Source organism: Microcaecilia unicolor, chromosome 6, assembly GCF_901765095.1.
Source record: "Microcaecilia unicolor chromosome 6, aMicUni1.1, whole genome shotgun sequence".
Classification (NCBI taxonomy): Eukaryota; Metazoa; Chordata; class Amphibia; order Gymnophiona; family Siphonopidae; genus Microcaecilia; species Microcaecilia unicolor.
Window position 1 is genome coordinate 55,645,590 of NC_044036.1, and position 26,738 is coordinate 55,672,327.

General features: G+C 44.7%; 1 protein-coding gene across 2 annotated transcripts in view; it reads left to right on the plus strand.

Annotated features, from left to right (window-relative positions):
- IFI44L (interferon induced protein 44 like) overlaps positions 1 to 26,214 on the plus strand; it is a 35,403-nt gene extending 9,189 nt beyond the window's left edge. For both annotated transcript variants that reach the window (XM_030207298.1, XM_030207299.1), the window contains exons 4-8: positions 5,233 to 5,428; positions 11,271 to 11,423; positions 18,715 to 18,886; positions 20,454 to 20,554; positions 25,319 to 26,214. In XM_030207298.1, the coding sequence (XP_030063158.1) occupies positions 5,233 to 5,428; positions 11,271 to 11,423; positions 18,715 to 18,886; positions 20,454 to 20,554; positions 25,319 to 25,498 (802 nt within the window). In that variant the 3' untranslated portion in view covers positions 25,499 to 26,214. The remainder of the gene's footprint in view (positions 1 to 5,232; positions 5,429 to 11,270; positions 11,424 to 18,714; positions 18,887 to 20,453; positions 20,555 to 25,318) is intronic.
- Positions 26,215 to 26,738: the final 524 nt, after the last annotated feature.

The following is a 26,738-nucleotide window of genomic DNA, read 5'->3' on the forward strand; positions in this document are numbered from 1 at the left end:
AATGCCACAGAGGTATTTAAACATCTCTGTAAGGGGAGGACTGACCGTTCGGGCAGTGCCTGAGGGCCCAGAAGCTCCAGGGGGGCCAGAGGGTCTGCCTGGTTGCCCTTACCTGCTGCTACTGTAGCTGCCAGCACCACACACTACAGCCGCCCTGGTAGTCTAGTGGCCGCCGGTACAGAACCCCATGCTTACAACACTGACAGCAAGGCTTGCTGGAACCTCACCCTGTGACACACTTCCTGCTGCAGTGGGGGAGGTTCCAGAAGAGCCTGTCAGTGTTGCAGCACGTGGCTCTGTACCGGAAGCTTTATCTTTTCCCGTTTAGAGCTCAGAAGTGCTGCATCATTAAGAATCGATAAGGAGCCTCCGGTATGAAGCAGGACCAGCACCTTCTTTCCCCACAGGTCCTGGTTTCTCTCTCTTTCCTTGTCCTTCCCCCCCTAAAGTCCAGCAGCTCTTTCCCTCTCTGTGCCCACTTTCTTCTTCTTTACCTCATCACCCCATGATTGGATCTCTCTTCCCTATCTGTCCAGCACCTGTCTCCCTCCTTGCCCCCCCCTCCCCCCATGTAGCACCTTTCACTCCTTGCCCCAGATGCAGCACTTCTCTGACTCCTTGCCCTCCCCGATGCAGCACCTCTCACTCCTGCCCCCCCCCCCCCCATGCAGGCACCTCTCACTTCTTGCCCTGGTGGTCTAGGGTAAGAACATCATAGAACCTTAGGAAAAAAAAGGCAAAAAGTTAAACCTATTCCGCCCCATCCTCTCACTTGCATACTAAAAAGAACAATGAATAAAGTTTGAGAATCAAGATTATGTAGAATGGTATAGTAAGGCTCAATGAAATGAAAGTAGCTCTACCAATAGGCTTATTAAAGATGATAGAAAAACACCAAACAAATTACATTTTTAAAGCATTTGAGGGGAACTGAAAACTCACCTCACACTTTGCTACAGACCTTTTGAAGGAGAAACATTCTTTGGTAAGGAAATAACTATGGGGTCCTTTTACTAAACTGCATTTTTGACGCTCGCCAAGACCCCCTGTTACCGGAGCGGGTAAAAGGCAGGCTTTTTAAAAAGAAAAAAAAGAAATGGACGTGCGGACGTGAAGTACTTGCTGCACAACTATTTCGGGTGGGAGCACTTACCGCCACGCATTGAGGTGGTGGTAAGGGCTCTCTCAATACTCTGGCGGTAACCGATCAGTGTGCAGCACTGCCCTATTACCTCCGGGTACACACGGACGCTACAAAAATAAAAATATTTTTGTAGCACCGGAAATGGCACACTGAGGTGGGAACTACCGCCAGGCTGCTGCCGTAGCCCGGTGGTACTTCCCTTTCAGCAGGCGGTAAGCCCCTCTGTAGGCGCCAAGGAGTAGCCTAATGGTTAGTGCAGCAGGCTTTGATCCTAGCATCCTGGGTTCAAGTCCCACTGCAGCCCTTTGTGTCCTTGGGCAAGTCACTTAACCCTTCATTGTCCCAGGTACAAAAAACTTAGGTTGTGAACCCCCAAGGGACAGAGAAAGTACCTGTGTATAATCTGTACAGCACTGCATACACCTAGTAGTGCTATAGAAATGATTAGTAGTAGTAAAAGGGCCCCTATCTTTCCTGACTTCTAATCTGCCCTAAACTGAGATTCTGGAGAACCTAAAACCTTATCTGCTAGAATATTTGTAATTTTTTTTCAGATAAAATATTGTAGCTTATTTGCGGATTTTTTTTTGTAAACCAATATTTTCTATCTTGTGCATGATAAGCAGTCTTCAGCAGCCTCTAGTGGTGAGCTAGGAGAAAAGCAACTAAGGGAAAGTTTCAGATGCTAAATCTTTGCTGTTTTTCAAGCATGGCAAAAAGACATGAGAGCTAGGACCATTGCTGGCCAAAATGACAAGTGCCCTGGTCAATAAGGTCCCCTTCCGGTGGCCCAGCTGACTCTTATTATAGATTTAATTGTACTGGCTATGGGAAAAACCTAAAAAAATGGCGGAAGATGAACCAAAACAGACCAGAAAAACAAAGGAGTAAGAGCACCAGAAAAGTTTAATGGGACCCTACACGGTCCGTGTTTCGGCCAACAGGCCTTCCTCAGGGGTCTAAAATAAAACAGAACAAATAAATTAACATATGTACAACTTGAGTATGAAAGTACAAATGTTCCAAAATTAAAAACATTAAAAATACAAAATCAAAAACAAAGTTAAAAACAAATTCAGATTAAAAGCGAATCAAAAAATATCAATAAAATGCCAAAACATATAGACACACATCACAGACATACTAAAAATATCAGGACCATATGATAGAAACAAATTATGCCATGTAAAATGTGGGTTATATACTAGAAAAAACAATGACAATCCTAATATGTAATAAAAGACACAATCTTACACTTAATGAATAAGATACAATTATGTAACATCATTTAGAATATTACAGAATGACATAGCCAGCAAACACAGACAGTTGGCAACATGTGCAGAGCTCATCTGAAAGAGGAAATAGAAATCCTAACAGATCATGACCAAAATGTACATATTAATAAAAATGTTAAATATTATTTGAAAAGTAGGACTAAATTAAACATGTTAATAAAAACAACACCACTTAAGCCATCAAAAATAGGTATATAAAGATGAGAGATGTGTAACATTATGACCTACCCTGAATCTGACGTTTACAGGTGCACCTCCGAGATACTCATGAAACAAAAAGCAAAATACTACAGAACAAAAGAAAAAGAATAAGGATCAAAATATAGATGGTTGAAAGTATATTATTCTACAAAAACTAAATATTGAGTTTTCTGTGTTTATTCATTTTCTTTTTATTTAATCTTACTTGCATAATTAGTTGTTCTTATATTTTATTGCAAATTTTCATCTGTAAACCGCTCTGATAATCTTGTTTAGAAAGGTGGTGAAGAAAATTTGGTAAATATTCTAGCATAATTTATTTTCCCTTTCAAATTCATTTTTGGTCCCAGACTCATTTCCAGGCACTCAGGTCAGAGATCTCAGGTTTTGGCATATAGCAGGGCTCTACATTAAGCCCCAGGTGCCAGGTTGCTATAGGGACTGAAAAATCGGACCTGGTACTTAGGTTTTTCAGTCTCAGGAGGAGCACCATGGCAGCAGCATCAGGGCTATGGAAAGCATTCAGCATTGGTTTTGTTGCCCTCCCTCTTTTCTCCCCTTTCTCCCCCTGGCACTCACACATGCAACTTTACTCCTGGTTTACACTCCTTCATCTTCTCTTGCTCTGATGCTTTTCAGCAGAAGCATAAGAGGGGAGTGGCTCTGAAAGGCTATGCTCTCTTCCTCTGCTATTCATGGTTCTGGCTGCTGAATTCGAACCATGTGGAACAATATAAAGACCCGCTGTTCAAATGCAACAGACAGTGGCAGCCTGGTGGCAGCCCGTTATGCAGCTACACTCCCGTCTTCTTCTGCATCTGTTGAACATGCTGGAGAGAGAGGAGATGGAGAGTAAAAGAGTGTTGTGGGGGGGGGGAGGGTTGTATGCACCAGAGTTACTGGGGGAGGAGAGAAGGAGGGCAAATTGGAGGTGCTATGGTGAGGTTTTGGTGTGCACACCGGGGATACCAGGGGTAGAAAGGGAGAGATATGGGGTGGGAGGGGGGTGGAGGAGAGGGGAGAGAGAGAGAGTGAAAGAGAGAGAGAGAGTCGGAGGGATTTACAAATAAACTGGGGGGCGCTGTGACTGCTTGAGGATACAGAGAGTTATAGTGATGTGTGTGTTGTGTGTTGGGGGATTGAGAGAGTGGTGTGTGTATTGGGGGGATTTGAGAGAATCTGTGTGGGGAGGGCTTCACAGAGGGATTGTGTGTTGGGTATCAAGAGGGAATTTAGAAAGAAAGCTACTGGCTGTGTGCTGTGGGTTGGGGTGAGAGAACTATGGGTGTTTCTACAGGTGGAGGGGGTTTAAGAGAGCTCTATGGGGATGTGTGTTCCTGGGGGGGGGGGGGAATTTGTTGGAGGATGAGGAAGGAGCGAGAAAGAAAGCCAGGGGTGTCCATCATGGACAAAGGACAAAGAGGAGGGAGATCAAATTTATGGACAGTTTCAAGCTAGCTGGGAGTTAGACTGCTGGGAGGGGTCAAGCCTTAGCTGAAAGAGAGATTGGTGGGGAGGGTGTCAGAGTTGGGGCACAGAGGAGTGAGGCATTTATGCTGGGAGAATTTTCAATAAAAATGTACAAATGAAAAGTGCAGAATTTTAAAAGTCTGTGACTGAAATTTCAAAATTTTTGCACAGAATTTTAAATTTATTGGGGGGGGGGGGGGGCACAATTCCCCTAGGAATATTAGCATAGGAGCCAACGTTTCAAAATGATTGGGGGTGCTAAGCCCTATGGAAATTACCCCTCCCTGGACACTATCAAAAAGTTTGCTCAATATTGGGGGTGCTGTAGCACCCTCGGCACCACAGATTTGGTTCCTAGGAGTACCAGTGCTGGGAATGTTATCATTGAGCGCTGACAAAGGAGAATGGGTTTAATAGTCCTGCAAAATCTGAGCAGAGACTTATGTCAGCATGAGGAGGTTGGAGCGCTAGCATCGTCACACAGGACAGAAGCAGCCCATGTGAACCTTCTTAATGTGGCCCACATGTTGTTAATCAGGAGATTCTCCATTAGCTTTGTTGGTAGGATCAATTAACAACTTTCAAAAGTCTGTTTTTATTCCTGGGGGGGGGGGGGGGGGGGAGAAGGGGGAAGAGTAGGTTAGCTACTGCTTGGGGTGGAGGAGAGATTCAGATGTTGCTGCTGCTGGGATTGGTTGGTTGTGAAGAGTGGCTTTAGGCTGCAGCTGCATGGGGGTGGGTGGGGACGGAGAGAAGTTGAACTTGCAGCTTCTGGGGGCCAACATCGAAAAGTAATAAGTGTTTTGCAGGAAGCTAAGGAAAGCAAGGAAGGTGAGATGCTTATAGAAATTAAATCCGCTGAATAAACTTCTAATTGCAGACGATATTGATAGTTTTTCATATAATCTGATTGGCAATTCAAGTGGAAAGTCAAATTTGTGTATACTTACAATCTTCCATTTTCCTATACACACTTCCTGAGCAGGGCATCAGTGGCAATTGCACAACAAACCTCTGATGTCCACCCATTTACTGATCAATTGTGTCTGTAGGTAGTATCTTTTGAAATTTACTATTCATGTCATATGCTAATACTAAAAATTCATATTGTTTCAACAGGGAAAGGAGTAACTTAATGGAATTTATTAGAAATTATAAAACCTGTTTAAACCCAGTTTCACAAGTTCGAATTCTGATGATTGGTCCAGTTGGTGCAGGGAAATCCAGCTTCTTCAACTCTGTTAATTCAGTTTTCCGTGGTCATGTTACATGCCAAGCCATAGCGGGCTCTGACAGCACAAGTGTTACTAAAAAGGTTAGTATTTCTTCCTAGGTAAGAAAATCTAATTCTTAATAATAACATAGGGTTTGACAGAAAACAGTATATGTAGTCTTGGATGACTTGATTGACCTGGAATTCATTGCCAGAGAATGTAGTAAAAGCAGTTAGCTTAGCGGGGTTTAAAAAAAGGTTCAGCTGGCTTCCCAAAGGAAAAGCAAAGTGGGGTTCACACTCTCCACAGCAATCGAGCACAACAGAAAAAAGGGGGGTGGAGAGGGCCCAATGTCAAGAGATCAGTCACCACACTCAAGGGTAAGATGCTCCAAAGAAACCTTTATTAGGACCCCAGGGTCCTAATAAAGGTTTCTTTGGAGCATCTTACCCTTGAGTGTGGTGACTGATCTCTTGACATTGGGCCCTCTCCACCCCCCTTTTTTCTGTTGTGTTCCCATAGACCATTATTAAAATGGACTTGGGGAAAATCCACTGTTTATTTCTAGAATAAGCAAGCATAAAATGTGTTATACTGTTTTGAGGATCTTGCCAGGTACTTGTGACCTGGATTGGCAGGCACTGTTAGATACAGGATGCTGGGCTTGATGGAGCTTTGTTCTGTCCCAGAATGGCAATGCTTACATGGTCCTTAGTCCAAATAGATGCAGATATACGAAATGAATATTCATTGCATATATCCTGTAAACAAAGTCTATATGCAGGTCCTGAAGACCACAGTTGGGCAGCTCTGCTTTAAATGAAGAGGTTGTTTATACCACTCATTTTTGAGAATAGCTGCCAAAATAACTCTCAATTAACACCAGACCATTTGGAACAGGTGGTGCCAATCTTTGACCCCTATTTACTAAGCCACGGTAAAACAGAACACCATGCACTCTTTTACCACATAAAAATGTACTGCAGGATTCTATAACAAACATTGCAGGTTAGCGAATCTTGCGGAAGATTTATTTTTGCATTGCTGCTACCAGGAATATTATGTGTTCCTGGCCACAGCAACACAATGATAATGGACCCCAAGTCAGGCCCACTATCTTCTAAAGGGTGTGGCCAGCAATTTAAAAGAATAAAAAAACTTTCCCCACCCTGATCCCCTTTGCAAGAAGAGCACCCTCTAGAACTTCCCGACTCCCCCCTCCAGAATCCTATTTCCAATATATATTTTACCACCCAGAACTCCCCTCCCCTCTGATCTCCTTCCAGGAAGAGCTCTTTCTTGGAATCTCACATCCCTAGTCCTTTTTGTAAGAAATGCTGTCCCAGAACCTTGTACATAAATATAACTTGTTATAAACTACCACTGAGAGGGTTGAGCTAAGAAATATTACATTCCTTGTGCTGTTGAAAACAGGTCCTGGTGCAAACTGACAGCTACATCAACATCTGTGGTAGCCTGGTCTGTCAACATCTGTGGTAGCCTGGTCTGATTCCCTCCATTACAGAAAAGAACCCTAACTCAATCTCCTGATCAAGTACTCCATCCCACAGAAAACCCTCCATACGCAACGGTTCTCTATCCCTCCCCCCTGCTACAGGCCCTCTATCAATGCTCAGCCCTCTCTTCCATTGGAGCAACCACCTGAAGCCATAGACCTCCTCAACAATCCCTCTCTGGATTCACTTGGGGATTCCCTGTTGGTCTAGTGGAAAAGGGCAGGCTTCAGGTTTCAAAATGATGTGGATGACCCCTAGAAGTAGTGTCACAGTGGCCATTGTTCCATATATGGGCAATCACTTTGGCCAAAGCCTGAAGAGAATGCCAAAGCTTCCCAGTTGCACTATCCACTGCATCATCATGTGCACTCGAGTAGGGTCACAAAGAACAGGTTCAAGGTTGCTTTTATTTGATTAACCGCCTAAAACCAAGCCATCAAAGTGGTGTGCAGTACAATATTATTCCAAAGGAAGAAGCAGAAATACAGTGTAATAGGAAAGAGACAAAGGTTGTCCAAGCCTTCTCCAAAGTTTCCACTTGAAGCATCTTGATTCCAACCTTTGCAAAAGAGACGCTATCCAGAGTATCTAAAGGAACAAAAATTTGAACATCATCAGCATAAATATACAGCGTTAGCCCCAGTTACGGTATTAAAGAGGCTAGTGGAGACATACAGATTGTCTTGTTCTGGAGGAAGGTGTGTGTGGGGGGGGGGGGGGTGAGCCCTTGGGCCACAGCTGAGTTTACGCTGCCTAACTAACCAGGGTAAACTCCGACTGGCATCAGATGAGGCACACCCAGGCTAGGATCAGGGCTGGCCATGTCTAGAGGTACACTAGGAGAGTAAAGCGTACTATAATAGAGGACTACAGCAGGTGAGCTGGTCCGTATACCAACAATGGTACTGATGAGGCTCAAGAAAGTCCAGACAATTCCGGAGTTCAGGGCATGCTGCGATCACCGAGGCTCCCTGGACTTACCCTTTATTTAAAAGTTTCCGCGATTAGAGATGCCGCATACAAAAAGAAAGGGGGTAGTCAAAAGCCTACCATCTGCGACTGGGGCTGCCCAAACAGTCCAGACGACCCTCGATGGTTTCGCCACGAGTACTCCACGGGAGAGGGCGATAGGGAGCTCTGTTGAGGGAACGTTCGGAGGAGCGACGATTCCCCTGGAGCATGATACCACACTTTCCTCCCCAGATCTCAATCCTCCTCCATGTCCTGCAGACCTTAGGAGGAAGGTGGAGCTTTTGGCGGCGTCCGAAGATGGCGCCGAAGAAACCTCAGTGGATGGAGCCTCACCCAGAAAGACTGCAGAAGATTTACAACGGGAGCTTTTTGCTCCAGCGGAGGTAACCCTGGGCAGTATCTGGGCAATGTTACAGCATTTAACTAAAATTACTATGAAAGCTGCTTCGGATACAACCTCTTTGGTAACAAAAGTTGACTTCCTGAATGACTCTGTAGAAAAGATACGGCAGGAAGCGAGATCTCAGAGAACTGTTTTTCAACAAGAAATTGACTCGTTAAAAAACTCCACAGAGAGCCTGATTAAGGATAAAATTATTCTACATAATAAATTAGACCAGCTTGAAAATTTTAACAGGCATCTTAATTTGAGAATAATAAATTTTCCAAAAATGCCAGAGTTGAGTGCACTTGAACTATTTAAAAAATACCTTTCTGAAGTTCTCAATTACTCCTCTGATTTGATGCCTCCGATTAACAAAATATATTATCTCCCAATTCCGCAAAAAGAGGAGCAGAAGAGAAAATCAGAAAATCAACCTATACAACCTCCTGGATTACAAGACTTGACAGCTTTTTTGGAACAGTCTATGAGTGATATTCAATCTCGCTCCACTTTGCTAGTATCCTTTGTCTTTGAGCAGGATGTTAACTCAATTATGAAGTTATACTTTAAAAATGCTCTAAAAGAATTCCTTGGAGCGCGAGTGTGGATATACCCGGACGTAACAAGAGCTGCTCAAGAAAAACGTAAAAAGTTTCTTGCATTGAGAGAAGAGACTAAATTGCTGGGAGCTAGTTTCCTATTATCGTATCCGTGTAAATGTTTGGTAAAATATAAGGGTAACAAATATATATTTTACGATCCGGACCAGCTGAAAAGTTTTGTTGAATTAAAGAAAATTGTCAAGTGACTCCTAGGGAAAGTTTTGAGAAATATAGTTTAACCGTGGATTAGCGTTCAGGCCTGTTTCCTTATTTAAAATAATATTCTAGTGTTCTTCTCAACTTTAAGAATTCCCCTCCTTCTTTTAGTGGTCTAAGAAGAGAGGATTAATTTCTAGTAAATGTATTTGCTTTGTATTATTTAGGTGTTACCCTCATGTTTCTATTGCAAGAAATTCTTGTGAATGTATTGCAAAATATAAATAAAAAAAAACAAAAAAAAAACAACAACACTGGGTAAGAAGAGATCCCTGAGGTATACCACACAGAGGTACAAAGAAATCAGAGAACACGATATGGCCTGTCATAATAGTAGGAACAAAACCAAAGCAGTGCCTGTCTAGCTATCCCTACAACTGGCAGATGTGTTAAAGGCAGTTTATGATCTACCATATCTAAGGCAGTGGTCAAATCCAAAGATATTAAGATCACAGTTCTATTATTGGCCAATGCTGCTTGAATATTTAGAAGCATGTACTGTGATGTGGTTGAAAACCCATCTGGTTAGGATGTAAAACCTTGTGAGACTCCAGAAACTTGGTCAGATAATCAGCTACAACCTGTTCGGTGACTTTAGAAAGAAATGGAAGCTTCACAATCGGACTTTAGTTGGTTACAAGGTCCCTATTCTGATGAGAGTCCTTCTGCTTTAGCCACATAGTTGCAACTTTCCATGCCCGTGGAACCAAGCCCCCCGCAATACTGTTCTGCACCATTCGAGTTATAAAAAGAAGAAAAAGTGTTGCATAGTGCTTTACAATAAATGTTGGCAAAGGATCAAGCAGAGCCATAGTAGATCTCACAACTCGCATTATACAGTCTACTACCACTAAAGATGGAACCTCAAACCCCACTGAGGAAGCAGTAGACTGATCAGGAGACTCCAACAGAGGCAATGCTGGAAGAATCTGTGAAGATGGTGGCTGACTCTGGACAGATCCCTCCAGAGCCTGTCGCAAAGTGGTAATTTTCATAGAAAAATGAATCCAAATCTCATGCCGGCTCAATTCTTACCTTTCTTCCTCATTATAGAGTCAAGGAGTTTCGCAAAATGAGAAAGTTCACAGGTAAGGCTCCCTCAAGCAGCTTACTCATCCACCACCTTGGATCCCCCCTCCCCATCTCCACTATCAGAAGTCTTACATTTAATCTTTTCTCCACCCTAGATGACTGACATTCACTTTTGACTTTCAAAGCTCTTTCTTTCCTAGTATCCTGCTTTCTTGTTTTGTGTATGTGACCCTGGTCCCATTCACACAGTTCACAGGCACCGGCTAAACTCTTTTGGTCAGGCACCCCGGGACCAGGATATACAAAAGCATATAGTTCACGGGAACAAGCTGGGCGTAGGCTGAAGAGGACTCTTTTTTGGGCACTCTTTATATCATTCACACACAAAATAGGCAGCAGTCTCTGTATTTCAACCTCACTAACAGTAACTTGAAAACACAATTCATAAACTTGTCAACTATGTATGTCCATTTCAGGGTCTTTTCAGATGGTCAGCACAGTGTGAAACATGATCTCTAAATGATATCAGGGCATTAAAATCACAATTCAGTTCTATCTCAAATCTCTTCTAGTTGCAACCAGAACAAATACTTGGTAATGTCCCCATAGACTTCTTACAGTTTCACAGTCATCTCCACATGATTGTCTCAGTTCTCTCTCTTCCATCACGGTACAGGGATCATTCACACGTGAAATGAGAGTCCTACCAGAAGTGAGACCCTCCTGCTCCCACTTCTTCTACCTGGGATGTCTTTTTCTCCAAGCACTCCTATTCATTTCCAAGTCAGGAACTCTCCGCAGGAACCCGCTTCTCTATAGCAGGGATTTCAATTACCACACACTGCAAACTCCTCCTGCCTTGGTTCCCAGGACTTCTCCCTTGGTGCTCAGGGTCTTGGAGGGGGTGATCCAATGCCTTTTGTTACATCCTGGCTATGCCTCCATGGGCTGGTCCTTCACAAAACCTTCCACCAGGCTGGCAGTCTCAGCGTCTCTTGTCCTAGTGATCTCTCTGAAAATCCTCTCACCTTCTGCCTGCAGCAGAGGCAATTCTCGGGTGGGCGGGGAGGTGTCACAGGTATATAAAATAGAAACTGTATTGTTTAAAATTGCATTGCCTTTGTTTTTTTTTATGAGCAATGACTATAATCTACTCTTTAACAATGCTTACCATTTGTATCCTGCAATTTTGAACTATATGGACTATTTCCTTTTATAGTACAGAACATATGCTCTTAAAGATGGAAAGGCCGGAAAGCTTCTGCCCATTATTTTGTGTGACTCAATGGGACTGGAGGAAAAAACAGGAGCAGGTCTAGAAGTCGAGGATGTACCAAAACTTTTACAAGGTCACGTACCTGACAGATATACGGTAGGTATTTTTGCCCTATAATTGAAAGCTAGGTGGTCAATATTTAGCAATGGCAGAGTGGAAAAAGTTATCCAGTTAGTCAAGATATTAATGTCTGATGAAGTGTGGTTGAATTTCTGGTCAAATATAATGCATAAAACTTGTGCGATTAGAGTTAAGAGAATCATTTGTACAAAGATTATCCATACTTATTAGGGTGAATATTATGCAAACTGACTAAAATTGAACCTCTTTCCCCTGGCATGCCCAACCCGTCCTCTTTTCTGCATATAGTAAATCTAGATTCAGCGCAGATTTAAAGTTTTGGCACCCATAGACAATGAGAGAAGGAAGCGGAACCCCTTATGGATCTTCTGTATCCTCTCCCCTTGATTTCTTCCCATCTTCCTCCTTACTGCACAACATAATTGCCCACTTGAATGGCATCCACAGCAGCAGCAACTCCTAGAATGAAACTCAGTATGGGGCCCTGTGCCTTTCTAATGCATGTGCCCACTGTTACCATAGAAACCAGTATGAGGGGTGGGGTCATCTTGCAATGCTTAGAGACCCTTGTGCTGAGTTTTCTTCCAGGAGTTTTCAAGATGATAGAGGTGCAGTGTCAGGCCTTAATGTTGGCATGGCATTCTATGCAGTTGCTTACATTGCCTAAGCTTGGGTTTATCTATACTACATGTTTCATATTGATATTGGATGAAAAAGGCTGTGAGACATTCTACAAGAGAAGCAAATAAGCTAGGAAGTTACAATCAGTCCTGGTCAAAACTAAGCACCAAATTACATACCCAACCATCTGTGTTTACCTCCATGATTCTTTAGATACTGGGACTTTAGAAAGAACCAAAAACAATCACAAATAGGCTCATCTCAGGGCAAAACAGCAACCTGGATGGCTGAAGAGAGGGGGTGGGGTGGGTTGTCTGTCCCTTTCTGATATTGGAACCAGTCAGACCTTTCTAAAGACATGGCCATACTGAATCAGCCATGCTTTACGAATGACATACAGGGTAGGTAAATTTGATCATATTACGTCTCATATGAAAAACAGACAGCCCATTGGCTACCTGTACAAAAAAAGGGATCATTTACAAACTTCTTCTTTTGGTTTTCAAAATGTTACAAAGGGAAGAACCCCCTTATCTTAATCGTCATTTAATTCGTTATGTCCCTGCCTGATCTCTCCGATCCCTTAATCAAAATCGTTTATATATGCCCAGTCATAAAGATATACTTCACGAACATATCGGAGAATGTATTTTTTCAGTACATGGCCCACTTCTGTGGAATTCACTTCTGTCTCACTTCCATCTCTAGACATCCTTAACTCAATTTAAAATAGACTTGAAAACCCATCTTCTCTTAGATTCATATACATGAGGCGTTTTTAACATGAGGCGTTAGCCTTTGTGAACCCTGCAGGGCATTAGAGTTCCATTGTGTGTACTCCTTCCCTTGCTTTTCTATCAGATATTGTAGTTCTGCCCCTCTTTCCTTCACTATGATGTGTTAATCAGACACTTTCCCTCTGTTTTTTATATTCATTTAGAATGTAAACCACCTAGATGGCAAAGCCGTAGAGCGGGGTAAAAAGTGTGAAAGAAACTTGGAAACTTAGTTTAATTCCACCACTGGTTGATAGTGGCAGTGGCACTGGAGCACGCACCATCCTGCCTCAGCTGGCATATGGTATCCTCCTCATCCTTCCTTTCTGACAACCCAGATTACTGCTCTTTATTAAACTAAGGAGCCAATTCACTAAAGGTTGCTAACATGTGGAGGGGCATTGTCGAAAGGACTTCCAAGTCAGAATAGAGATGTCCAGCTCATAACATCCAAAATGGACGTCCATCTTACATGTATTTTTCAACAGGAAATATGTCAGGATTTCCTGTTCGAAAATACATGAGGTGGACGTCCATGTGGTTAGTGCCATGCAAAAAAAACCTTCCAAATTCCAGAGCACTGGAAGTGATGCACGCTCGAGCCGGAACTACCTCTGGCAGCCACATTGGGCCAGCGGTAGTTCCGGGATAGTGTGCAGTAAGCCTGCATTGGGCTTACCACCGCTTTGTAAAAGGGCCCCTAAATGCATACCTGTTCACTCTGCTCAGAATCCACATGTGTATACCTACTTTCAAACTATACGCCACACCATCACATGTAGGCGTGATATTATAGAACATGTAGCCGGAATATTGGCATGTGCATGTTTTGTATATACATATGTGTATATGCTGGTATCCAGATTATTGACATGTGTTCTTGGTCATAAACGTTGGCTCCTTCTTTATAGAATTGCCCTCAAAGTGACCATATGTAGCCTTCTAATTTCATTAGGCTACTAGATTTGTTCAAATTTTGAATGGTCCTGGGAAAGTGGCTTGCAACACATTAGTTTCTATCACTGATTTTCAATACTATCCTTCTATACGATTTAGATCTCCTTTTGTATAAGGGTTAAGTGTATTCAAACAAGTGCTTTTTATGTAGGGAAAAAGGTACCGGTACTCATTATGGGCAGGGTCACCATCTATGGCTCCGTCCCTATGGAAGTCACACCCACAGTGGCCACACCCCTTATGCCAGATGTGGCGCATATAAGCAGTATCATTGAAAATACTATACCAGTATAGGAGAAAAAAATAAGTTGTGATTTTTTTTTCATTTTAAATAATTTCTATAAGCTGTTACAGCTCTAGTATACCAGTACAAAATAAGACAGTAGATATAAATTCTCAAATTGGACATCTTCCAAACACTAAAATAAAAATAAAAAGATTTTTTTCTACCTTTGTTGTTTGGTGACTATAAGGCTCATTTTCGAAAGAGAAGCACGCCCATCTTTCAACACAAATCGGAAGATGGGCGTCCTTCTCCCAGGGTCGTCCAAATTGGTATAATCGAAAGCCGATTTTGGACATCCCCAACTGCTTTCCGTTGCAGAGACGGCTAAAGTTCAAGGGGGCGTATCGGAGGTGTAGGGAAGGCGGAACTTAGGCGTGCCTAACACATGGTCGTCCTCGACCCATAATGGAAAAAAAGGGCGTCCCTGACGAGCACTTGGATGACTTTACCTGGTCGTGTTTTTCTTACAACTGAGGCACAAAAAGGTGCCCGAAATGACCAGATGACCACCGGAGAGAATTGGGGATGACCTCCCCCTACTCCCCCAGTGGTCACTAACCCCCTCCCACCCTCTAAAATATCTTAAAAAATATTTTTTGCCAGTCTCTATGCCAGCCTCAGTTGTCATACTCAGGTCCATCACAGATGTATGCAGGTCCCTGGAGCAGTTTTAGTGGGTTCAGTGCACTTCAGTCAGGCGGACCCAGGCCCATCCCACCCCTACCTGTTACATTTGTGGAGGAAACAGCGAGCTCTTCAAAACCCACCAGAAACCCACTGTACCCACATCAAGGTGCCCCCCTTCACCTGTAAGGGCTATGGTAGTGGTGTACAGCTGTGGGTAGTGGGTTTTGGGGGGGCATATGGGGGGCTTAGCACACAAGGTAAGGGAGCTATGTACCTGGGAACAATTTATGAAGTCCACTGCAATGCCCCCTAGGGTGCCCGGTTGGTGTCCTGGCATGTCAGGGGGACCAGTGCACTAGAAATGCTGTCTCCTCCCATGACCAAAGGGCTTGCATTTGGTCGATTCTGAGATGGGCATCCTTGGTTTCCATTATCGCCGAAAATCAGAAACGACCAAGTCTAGGGACGACCATCTCTAAGGATGACCAAAATTTCAAGATTTGGGTGTCCCCGACTGTATTATCAAAACGAAAGATGGACGTCCATCTTGTTTCGATAATACGGGTTTTCCCGCCCCTCCATCGGGACGTTTTGTGAGGATGTCCTCAGCAAAACTTGGGCGTCCCTTTTGATTATGCCTCTCTTTGTTTTTCTGATCATGTTGGTCCCAGTCTCTGATTCTGCTGCTCTCTATCTGTTCCCTTAACTCCGTTTCCAGGGTTTCCTTTCCATTTATTTCTTTACTTTCCTCCTTTCTTCTTCATATCTTGCCCTACATCCATAGGTAAAAGCTGGGTCCTCTGCGGACTTGACTGGAGGAGGTATAGAGTGGATCCAGCTTTTGCCCATTTTATTCATCCATGTGCAGTTTTTCTCCTCTTTTCCCTTTCCCTCATCTTGTCAGTATGCATCTCCTTCCTCTTTCCATCCACGTCTAGCATTTTTCTTCCCCCCCCCCATCCATGTCCAGCATTTCTCCTCTCTCCTCCCTCCTCCCTCCATCCATGTTCATCTCACTTCCTCTCTCTTTTCTCCCCTCCATCCATGTCCAGAATTTCTCCTCTCTCCTCTAAATCCATGTGCATCTCCTCCTCTGTTTTCCTTCCCCTCCATCCATGTCCAGCATTTCTCCTCCCCCCTCCACTACATCCGTGTGCATCTACTTCCCCTGTCGTCCCTCTCCTCCATCCATCCATATCCAGTATTTCTCCTCTCTGCTTTCTCCTCCAACCATGTGCATCTCCTTCCTGTCTTTCCTTCCCTTCAACTTTTCTCCTCTCTTCCCTGCCCTTCACTCCATCCATGTCCATCATTTCTCCTGCCCTTCCCTCCATCCATCCATGTACATCAACTCTGCTCTCTCCCCTGCCATCCCTTCCCATCCATGTCCAGATTCTCCTCTGCCCTTCCCTCCCATCTGTGTCCAGCGATTCGCCTTTGCCTCTATCCTTCCCTCCCCTCCATGTACAATGATTCTACTGTCTCCCCTGCCCTCCATGTCCAGCGATTCTCCTCTGCCCTCCTCTTCCATCTATGTCCATTGATTTCTCCTCTCTCCCCTGCCCTCCCTTCCATGTCCAGCGATTCTTCTCTGCCCTCCCCGCCATGCCATGTCCAGCAATTCTCCTTTGCCCCTATCCTCACTTCCATGTCCAGTAACTTGCCCCAGCCTCCACCTGCCCCCCTTTTAATCCCCTGTCGAGTCCCAGTACCTGAGCCCCACTTGCCCGCCCTTAGCTCCCTGACAGCCCTGCTTTCGGTTCCTGCCACCCCGCGACGCGTTTAAATCTTTTATTTTTATTTTTTTACCTGAAGTCGCAGCGCCGGTGTTAGTTAAAGGACTAGGCTTGCCTCCTTCTGCCTTTCCTTCGTTCCCTCTCAGTGTCCTGCCCTCACGGAAACAGGAAACTACATCAGAGGAAGGCAGGACACTGAGAGGGAACGAAGGGAAGGCTGGAGGAGGCAATCCTAGTCCTTTTTACTAACGCCGGCGCTGCGACTGCAGGTTAAAAAAATATATAAGATTTAAACGCGTCGCAGGCTGCAGGAACAGAAAGCAGGGCTGGGGAACTAAGGGCGGGCAGGTGAACTGGCCTTAGGAAAAAAGGTGCTGGTACACTGTACTGGCTCGCCTATAATATTTCTATGGGTGCCTACACAGCATGTGCTAATTTTTAGCGTGCTAAAAATGCTAGCGTGGCTTTGTAAACAGGGCCCGAAGGGGTCTTTTTACCAATCTGCAGTAAAAAGGGCCCTGCGGTAGCGGCAGCAGAGGAGTTTGCTGCGTGCTGGGGCCCTTTTTACTACAGCGGGTAAAAAGCCCGAAAAAACACATGGCCATGCGGTAAGCTTGCACTTACTATGTGGCCATGTGGGGGAGGAGCTCTTACTGCCACCTATTGAGGTGGCGGTAAGGGCTCCTGTGCTACCCCGGTGGTAACCAGGTACTGTGCGATGCTGTCCAATTACTGCCAGGTAGCCTGCTGCTGTGTATTTTTTAAAAATTCCAGCAGCGCCGGAAACAGCGTGTGCTGGAGGTGGAAGGCTGGCAGTAGTTCTGGGCTGCCACGTGGCAACCCTTTAGTAAAAGGGCCCCTAAGCTTTAGCCAGCTAGATTTAGGAAAATTTCATCTGCTACCTAGCCAGCTAGTAGAATGGCAGTATACATGCTAAATTATTTATTTTACATCCCAAAAAGAGGAAGAAAACCCTATCAGATATAACCAATACAAAAAATAGAGGAAGAAAATGTCAAGAGGAGTATGTGAAACTATTCCATAATCACTAAACTACAAACTTCAAAAAGTCTTCAAGAGGAAGTAACATCAGAATAGAGTGAGTGTAGTCTTGGGACATCTTTTAGCGCACAGCCCCTTCAAGTCCGAGACTCTTGTCTCAGGTTCAAATCATTAGTCACTGCTCCACCACCTACTAAAGTAATGTAAGAAACCAATTTATTATCTTATTCAAAAAATATATCCATAAAATTAATATAGTGTGCAAAAATCCTAGCCAGTAATTAAAAAAATTGGGACAAAAATGGCACTAATCTAGTGTCAGAATCTAACGCTGGAACTCAAGTAATCTCTGACGCTCACACAGACAGCAGTGTTTCGGCTGTAAGCCTGCTTCCAGGGTTTATCACAAGTAAAGCACTTTACTGACTCATTTGATATTCAGCTAAAGTCTTTTGCTGTAAACACCAACATATTTCCTAAAAAATATATAAAATGAACCAATCAGAACCTATTCACATCAGTGGCGTAGCTACGTGGGGCCTGAGGGGGCCGGGGCCCCCGCAGATTCACCCCAGGACCCCCCTCCCGGCGAACCCGCCCCCGCTGCAGCCTACCTTTACTTTTGCTGGCGGGGGATCCCACTCCCCGCCAGGCGACGTCTTCTTCTTAGTCGCTTCCTGCTCTTCAATTTGTTTGCTGACGTCCTGCACGTAATTGTACGTGCAGGACGTCAGACTCAGAGAACAGTTCTGTTCTCTGAGTCTGACGTCCTGCACGTACAACGTGCAGGACGTCAGCAAACAAATTGAAGAGCAGGAAGCGACTAAGAAGAAGACGTCGGCTGGCGGGGAGTGGGATCCCCCGCCAGCAAAAGTAAAGGTAGGCTGCAGCGGCGGCGGGTTCGCAGCGGGAGGGGGGGTGGCAATGTCGGCGGTGGGGGGGCGGCGCCGGGGGGAGGGCTAAAATGTGCCCCCTCCCCCGGGCTCTGGACCCCTCTCCCATGGAAGGCTGGCTACGCCCCTGATTCACATACAACTCCCAAACATACAACTTTGTCAACATCAACTTAATTTTTCAGATTAAAAAAAAGCCAACCTTCAGTGTAACAGCTTAAAACTTATTTTTTTAGCATGTGTGCTAAAATTGTTTTAGTGTGTCCCTTAGTGACTCATCCCCTGATTATAATATACCTCTTGTATGTGACTTTTCTTTTGTCTGTATTTTTTAATGTGACTTATGATATGCAAATATTTCTTTAAATCTGCAAATATGAAGTCTAAAAAAATGATTTTACTTTACAGTTTAATGCAGCTGCTTCCATTCAGCCAGACTTTCCAGGCTATCTAATGTCACCATCTCTCAAGGACAAGGTTCACTGTGTTGTGTTTGTTATTGATGCATGCAAGGTTAGCATCCTCTCAGCAAACCTGGTAGAGAAACTCAGAAGATTGCGGACAACAGTCAACCAATGTGGTAAGTTTCATGTTTTTAGCCTGTAAGCACAGGATTATAAAAAAATATTTAAATCTGCAAATTATCATTTTTCATTTATCGTTTATTTACTATACCGTCACTTCTTGCATAGCAAATCAGAACGGTTTACATCTTTAAAAATACAAATAACATACAATGATATTCTAACTTATAAAAGAAATCCATTTTTGATAGGACAGCACTAACAAAAACTTCCATACCAAAGAGAACAAAACAATTAATTGTATCAATCAATGGGTGTATCACCTTAATGGGTGGCGTTAAGGGCTTCCCCCCCCCCCCGAAATGGCCGCGTGGCAAGTGCTTTACTTGCCGCCCGGCCATTTCCTGTCGAAAAGTGAGACTGCCCTTTTAGCAGCTGCAGTGAAAGGGGGCCTCGGCGCACGTGTAAACCATTCGCTGATGCCAGCGCCAGTCCCCTTTTGCCGCAGCTTGGTAAAAGGGGCCCTTAATGCCACCTGTTTTATAGGCAGTAAAGGCTCCTTCAGCATCCATGTGCTAACCAGCTAGCATATGGTAATATAAATGCACTAACTGGTTAGCCCAGGAATGCCTACATTCCACCCCTGACACGCCTTTTCAAAAGAAAATTAGAAATTTATTTAGAGGGTAGTTAGCGCATGCAGATTTCCAAGTTACCGAAGGACACCTGAGCATATCCCACGGTATTGCAGTTTTAGCTGCATTAAGTGCATTTTAGTGTGTAATGCAGTTTTGTGCAAGGACCCTTTTGTGAACAAAATTGGTTTTGAAATTAATTGTCCATTTGTATTATGCAGTTAGTTGCAGTGTCTGCACCTCAGACACTGCAACTAACTGCATAATACAAATGGACAATAGAGAAATATAGAGAAAGTACAGTAAAAATTTGAGATCGGGGTGAACTGAGGGTAGTTTGGGCCCCCGGGCACTGGAGGTGGTCTGGGCCCCCTGCTAGGCCGTTACCTGACACCTCCATGCCGCCACTGCAGCTGACGCACCCGCTATCCCGGTCCTACCTGAGGGGTCCTGGTAGTCTGGTTGCCTCTGCGGGGGGGGGGGGGGGGGGGGGGATGTTCTTTCTTGCCTGCTGCATTGCCACTATTCCCCTGCCTGCCAGCGCAGCCATGTTTTCAAAATGGTGGCTGAGACTTCCTGCGGTAGTCTCGCGGGTCTCGACAGTCTCATGAGACTTCTGCAGGGAGTCTGAGCCGCCATTTTAAAAATATGGTGGTGCAGGGCGGGAGAGGGGGGCAATAGCGGCAGCCCAGCGGGCCGGGCAGGAAAGAACATGTTCCCCTCCTCCCGCTGAGGCCACTAGGTCACCAACTGCGGGCCAGGCATCCGGACAGAGCCTACTGTCCGGTCGCCCGATTGGTCAGTCTGCCCCTGTTTGAGATGGACATGGGGAAACCACTGCTTGCCCTGGGATTGATAGCATGGAATGTTGCTGTTAGTGCTTGTGACCTGGATTGGCCTCTGTTGAAAGCAGAATACTGAGCTAAGTGGACCATTCTTATATTCTTATGTTCTTATCAGTACTGTATTTTTTTTTTTTTTTTTGCAGATGTGCCGAATGTACTTTTGTTAACTAAAGTAGATGAACTTTGCCCAATTGTTGCTGAAGATATTTGTGAAGTGTATAGAAGCAGAGCTGTTCAAAAGCAGGTACGTTACTAAATTATTGGCGGTGTCTAAAGATGCAAATTTAGAAAGAGATTTACTAAACCCTTCTCTCATTGACACATGCAGAGCAGTCCTTTGGGACTGCAAGTTCATTTTCTAAGGCTAATTCCCCACGATGTCTCCCTATTAAAAATGAGAGCCAGAGAGCACAATGCAAGCACCAGGGGCGTAGCCAGACTTCGGCGGGAGGGGGCACATTTTAGCCCCCCCCCCCCCCCCGGTGCCACCGACACCCCCCCGCCATTGCCGAGCCCTCCCCTGCCACTGCTGCCGCCACCACCATCACCAACTTTGACCCCCCCTGCTGACGACCTTTTCGACCCCCCCTCCCGCTGCCAACCCTCCCCCGCTGTCGCCGTCGCCTAACTCTGCTGGCGGGGACCCCAACCACCGCCAGCCGAGGTCCTCTTCTTCCTTCGTTCTGTTTCTGAGTCTGACATCCTGCATGTTGTACGTGCAGGACGTCAGACTCAGAAACAGAACGAAGGAAGAAGAGGACCTCGGGTGGAGGGGGGTTGGGGTCCTCCATCAGCAAAGTTAGCAGACGGCAATGGTGGGTTGACGGCGGGAGGGGGTTGAGAGGGTCATCGGCAGGGGGGTCCAGGGCCAAATCTACGGGGGCCCAGGCCCCCGTGGCCACAAGTAGCTACGCCCATGGCAAGCACAAAGATTTTAACGTATTGTCTGCAGGCCCTACATGTACTTTCCTTTCCTTACCACACGTCATTACATTTTCATACAGTTGGCAGTGCGTTATATATAATCACAGAGGAGTGTGTGCATTTCTGATATTGTGGTGGTGGTTGGGGGAGAGGGGAGGAAAAAATGAAAACACAATTTTATACAGTTACTGTAAACTTGTGTTTACCTGCATAAAACACAGATCCTCAGATGGGAAAACAATTTAGGGGTCCTTTCACTAAGGCACACTAAGGGAGCCTTTTACAAAGCCGTGCTAGCATTTTTACCTCATGGTAAAAATCAGCTGGCGGTAAATGCTGAGACATCCATAGGAATATAATGGGCATCTCAGTGTTTACTGCCAGCTGATTTTTACCGTGAGCTAAAAATGCTAGCGCAGCTTTGTAAAAGACCCTCTAATAGATTTAGCATGCACTAATGATTAGGGCACGCTAAGTGACATGACACCCATAAGAATATAATGGGTGTCTTAGCATTTAGAGTGCACTGAATCCATTAGCGTGCCTTAGTAGAATCTGGTATGCATTTCTTTTTCTCTCCCAAATGTTGAGGAGAAAGGGATTCAGATCCTTGGAAGTGAGATCAGTGCTTTAGTTGAACAGAAATCATGCAGTGATAAATGACAAAAGAAGAAAGAAGTAGCCCACTGGCTTACAGTAGTTGTAACTTTAGGCTTGTATTCATGAAAGTCACTCTCTCAGTCAGCCTTTTGTAAAATACCTTGCACTTTTTGAATGTCCTGTTTTCTACCTAAATGAACTATTCAAAATTGGCCATTTAGTCTGGCAATCGCAATCGAGATTCCAGATTAAAGAGTGCATGTACTGCTTATAATTTTCAAACTTGTGTTTACCCAACTTCTTTTTTGTGAGCAACTTTCAAAGTCATTAAGATAAGAATTCCTTCCCTCTGGAAGATTTCCCACCCTATATGCAAGAAAAAATACTTTAGAAATCTTGTTAAGGCCAATTGTTATATTTATCACCAATTTAGCACTAATTATCAAATTATCACCCGTTTTCAAAACCACGCTAGCAGTTGCTGGAGCGCTAATGCTGACACAGCCCATTCACTTTGAATGGGCTGTGTTGGCGTTGCTGAACAGCTTTGTAAATGGGGAGGGGGCCGGGGGGGGGGGGGGGGCAAAATTCAATTGCCGGGGTCTGTCTCTCTCTTTCCTGCTCCTGACAGGACCCGGGTAGTCGAGTTAACACAATCACCGAGGTCCCGACAGGACAGGAGAGAGACAGACCCTGGTGCCAGGCCCCCCCCCCTTAGAAGCTGGACCGGAGGAGACACAGTTGGATTCAGGGCCCCTGGTTTGGCTGGCGGGAGTCCCCAAGCCCTACCAGCAGAAGTCTTCCCTCCACTGCTGTTCACCGCATTGCCTGTCTTGCTTCCGCTTATGTCGCACATGCTCAGTTTTGATGAAACTGAGCATGAGCAACGTGAGGAGAAGCAGCCGCACTGGGCAGGCAATGCGGTGAAGAACAGCGCTGGGCTCGGTGTCCCCCATCAGTCAAGGTATGTGGAGTTGCAGCGGGGGCAGGGAGGTGGGGCAAAATGTGTCCCCTCACTTTGGGCTGCAGCCCCCCAATCTGGCCTGGCTACATGTACATGGCATGGGGGGGGGGGCAGCGCAGCGACGTCCTGGGGTGGGGTGTTGGCTTGGGGGCGGCAGCAGCAGCGATGGTCCTGGCCCGGCTCAGTCTCTCGGCTGCCCTGAGGTAAGTTATGTGCATAACTGACGCAATTCTATAACCACACACCCAACTGCACACTTAAAATTGAGCACCATTTATAGAATTTGGGCGATTGCGAAAACCTAGTGAGTAGTAATTGCAAAGGCTAGGTGGTAACTATTGGGGGTGTCCAGCATTTCTAGTGTAGTAACCTCACAATCAAGTACCCTACCACACATTAATGCTAAGCATGATTAATGTGGATGCACCTAACGCCACCTCTTGAGGTGGTTTTAATTGCACCTGAGCTAACTGCACAATTGACAGCATGTCCTATGCAGTTTGCAGGCCTTGCACAGTCTCTGCATTTACTGTGTTACGTGCAGTTACAGATAGTGCAGGAGCAACCGTGCGACCTGCCACTGTAAAGTAGTGCAGGGCCAACCATAGATAAATAAATAAAAAGATCTTGTCCCGTCTCGTCTTCCGCCAGGGTCGCTTTACTCATACTACCCCTCTCCTCAAGTCGCTTCACTGGCTCCCTATCCGTTTTCGCATCCTGTTCAAACTTCTTCTACTAACCTATAAATGTACTCACTCTGCTGCTCCCCAGTATCTCTCCACACTCGTCCTTCCCTACACCCCTTCCCGTGCACTCCGCTCCATGGATAAATGCTTCTTATCTGTTCCCTTCTCCACTACTGCCAACTCCAGACTTCGCGCCTTCTGTCTCGCTGCACCCTACGCCTGGAATAAACTTCCTGAGCCCCTACGTCTTGCCCCATCCTTGGCCACCTTTAAATCTAGACTGAAAGCCCACCTCTTTAACATTGCTTTTGACTGGTAACCACTTGTAACCACTCGCCTCCACCTACCCTCCTCTCCTCCTTCCTCTACACATTAATTGATTTGATTTGCCTACTTTATTTTTTGTCTATTAGATTGTAAGCTCTTTGAGCAGGGACTGTCTTTCTTCTATGTTTGTACAGCGCTGCGTACGCCTTGTAGCGCAATAGAAATGCTAAATAGTAGTAGTAGTAGTAGTAATCTGGCAAGGATGTGTTCTTCCCTACTTTCTGCATCCTTCTCCTGGATCCCCCAGTCACATTCCCGAGCCCTCCCAGAGCACCCAATCTCTTCCCCATACACCCCAAATATATTATCAAAACCCCTCGCATCCCTGATCACAATATCGAGACCTCCCCCGCACCCCTCAAGACTTTTCAAAGTGAAAGTATGCATGCATTTTTAGGGACCCTTTTATTAAAATAGGAATTCCCTTGCACTTCCCAATCGCAACATCAAGGCCCTCTTCCCACAATCCAGCCCCTCTGACACCCTAACCCTACCCCACCAGGAAAACCTTGCCTTCTGCCAGCAAAACTATACTCACAAGCCTACCCTATCCAGTGCGTTTTTTCTAGCAAAAAAGGTGCCGGTACTTAAATGCCAGGCCATACTTCAGGGTTGGAGTGATCACTGAGGGACCCACCCCACAATAGCCAGGCCCCCTGAAACCAGTCACAGAATCTATGACAAGGCAGAATTGGTGTGTAGAGCCTGAGCTCTTTCATTAAAACTTGGGGTCCATGGGTCAATTTTAGCAGACAATGGAAAAGGTGCCAGTACTCAGTACCCCCAAGTACCCCCTCAAAAAAAGCCCTGACCCTACCCCACCCCTTCGTTCTCTCCTCTTAGGACTCAACCTAGGGGTCAGCATTGGTGGCCAGTGGTTCCAGGCAGCAGCGATCTTCCTTCACTGCCACCCATGTCTGTACTGAATCCAAAATGGCACCAATGACCCCTGGCCGTAGTCTTGTCTGGATAGTGGATAGCTGAAAATATCACATTCTTCTATAAAGATGTTGCCAGACACATAGACAGGCCTGTTTTCTAAACTGCATTAGCTATTCAATTTGGATTTTATGGAAATGCAGGGAGGGAAATGGGAAAGGGGCATAAGGGTGGGGAATGAGGCCAAGGGATGCCCCATTCGTTAATGCATGCTACTATAATGAGTGTTAATTCTAAAAGGGAATTTTAACTGCTTCTGTGTTAAAAAAAAATCACCATGTTAGCATGCATTAAAAAAAAATCACCAGGTTAGCATGCATTAACATGGTGGTGGTGTCTCCCAGATGATGAGCGCACCCCTTTTTACATGAAACATTAGCACAGTGCTTTGCTGATAGCACAAACTAAAAATCGCCATTACAACATGCTAGTGATGAAACACTAGTGCACTTTAGTAATTAGACCCCGTATTTAGGAGTACTTAGCCTGTTAGTAGCATAACGTTTTAAGAAAATTAAAAATCTCTACTATAGAATTTGTAAATTCCCCTTCTATTTTTTTTTGATAGGTGCATACAGCCTCAGCACACCTTGGAATCCCCGTGTCCAACATTCTCCCCATTAAAAGTTATTCATCTAGTCTGGAGCTTGACTACGACAGTGACATCCTTATACTTCATGCAGTTCAGCAGATGCTTCGTTATGCTGATAATTATTTTGACAATATCTCTTTTGCTTCAAACGATTAATTTCTTCACTAGCTTCACAACTATTCAAATGTATAATCCATTCATGAAAAAACTTGTATTCAGTTTCAGCTCTATTACAAATTGTGATTAAAAATATTATAATAATGTAACTTCTCTGTCACGTTTTCCATTAACTAAGAAACAGTTACATGTCTGTATAACCCAAACTTTACCTGGTGAAAGGGATTATTGAAAACTGTTCAAGCAAAGTGAATTGTCCAACAATGCACACACCTTTACCTGCCTTATGCAATGGTATTCTTGGGGTGGGTTTAGGTAAGGGGAGGTCACAACATGTATAATATAGCATTTTTATGTGTGCATTATTTTTGTGTGCAATACCCGCACAGAAAGCAGGTACAAATCTCTGCAGATAGTTTTTTACCAGGACAATTTTCAAAGGCAAGTATGTTTGTACTTAGAAAACTGGTAAAGTCTATTGTTCCTGTGGTGAATTATTATCTCAGTATGTTGCCTAAATTGGCCCATGTTTCTTTTTATGAAAACATTGAGAGAAAGATTTTCAAATATTTATGGAATAACAAACCACTTAGAATAGCCTTTAGAAATCTGGAATGCTTTTACAAAGCCGCGGTAAAAAGTGGTCTGTGGTAGTGTCAGCGCATCTTTTAGGTACACACTGGGCATTTTTTACCGTGGCTGGGAAAAAAAGGCAATTTTTTTATTGGGCCGGGAAATGGGCCTGTGCTAATATTAAAACTAGCGCGCGCCTATTTATGGCCTGAGCCCTTGCTGCCACCCATTGACCTAGCTCTTAGGGCTCACGCGCTACCCATGTGGTAACAATGCAGCATTAGAAAATAGAAAATGATTTTCTACCATGGGATTCGGTATGCGCCAAACTCTGAATTACCACCGGGCACATATGCTACCCTGGCAGTAGTGCCGATTGGGTGCATTCTATCCACGTGTTAGCCTTCCTGTGTCTTTGTAAAAGGGCCCCTCTGAGAGCTGCCTGAATAGGTGGTGGGCTAGGCTTTCCGGGTTTTTTTTTTTAATATATTATGTGGCTGCAACCCTGAGATATGGTGTAATATGGTTAACTTGTTCCCTAGATTCTTTAGAATGTCCTTCCTGGCTTAACATACAATCTTATTTATCACATCCTATATTGCTACAGTTGCTGCCTTATTTTCCATTCGCTCCCAGATAGAATTTTTTTCCATCATTCAAGATATTCAGATTTTGGATTCTACCCTACCAAAAAACAGATGGCAGT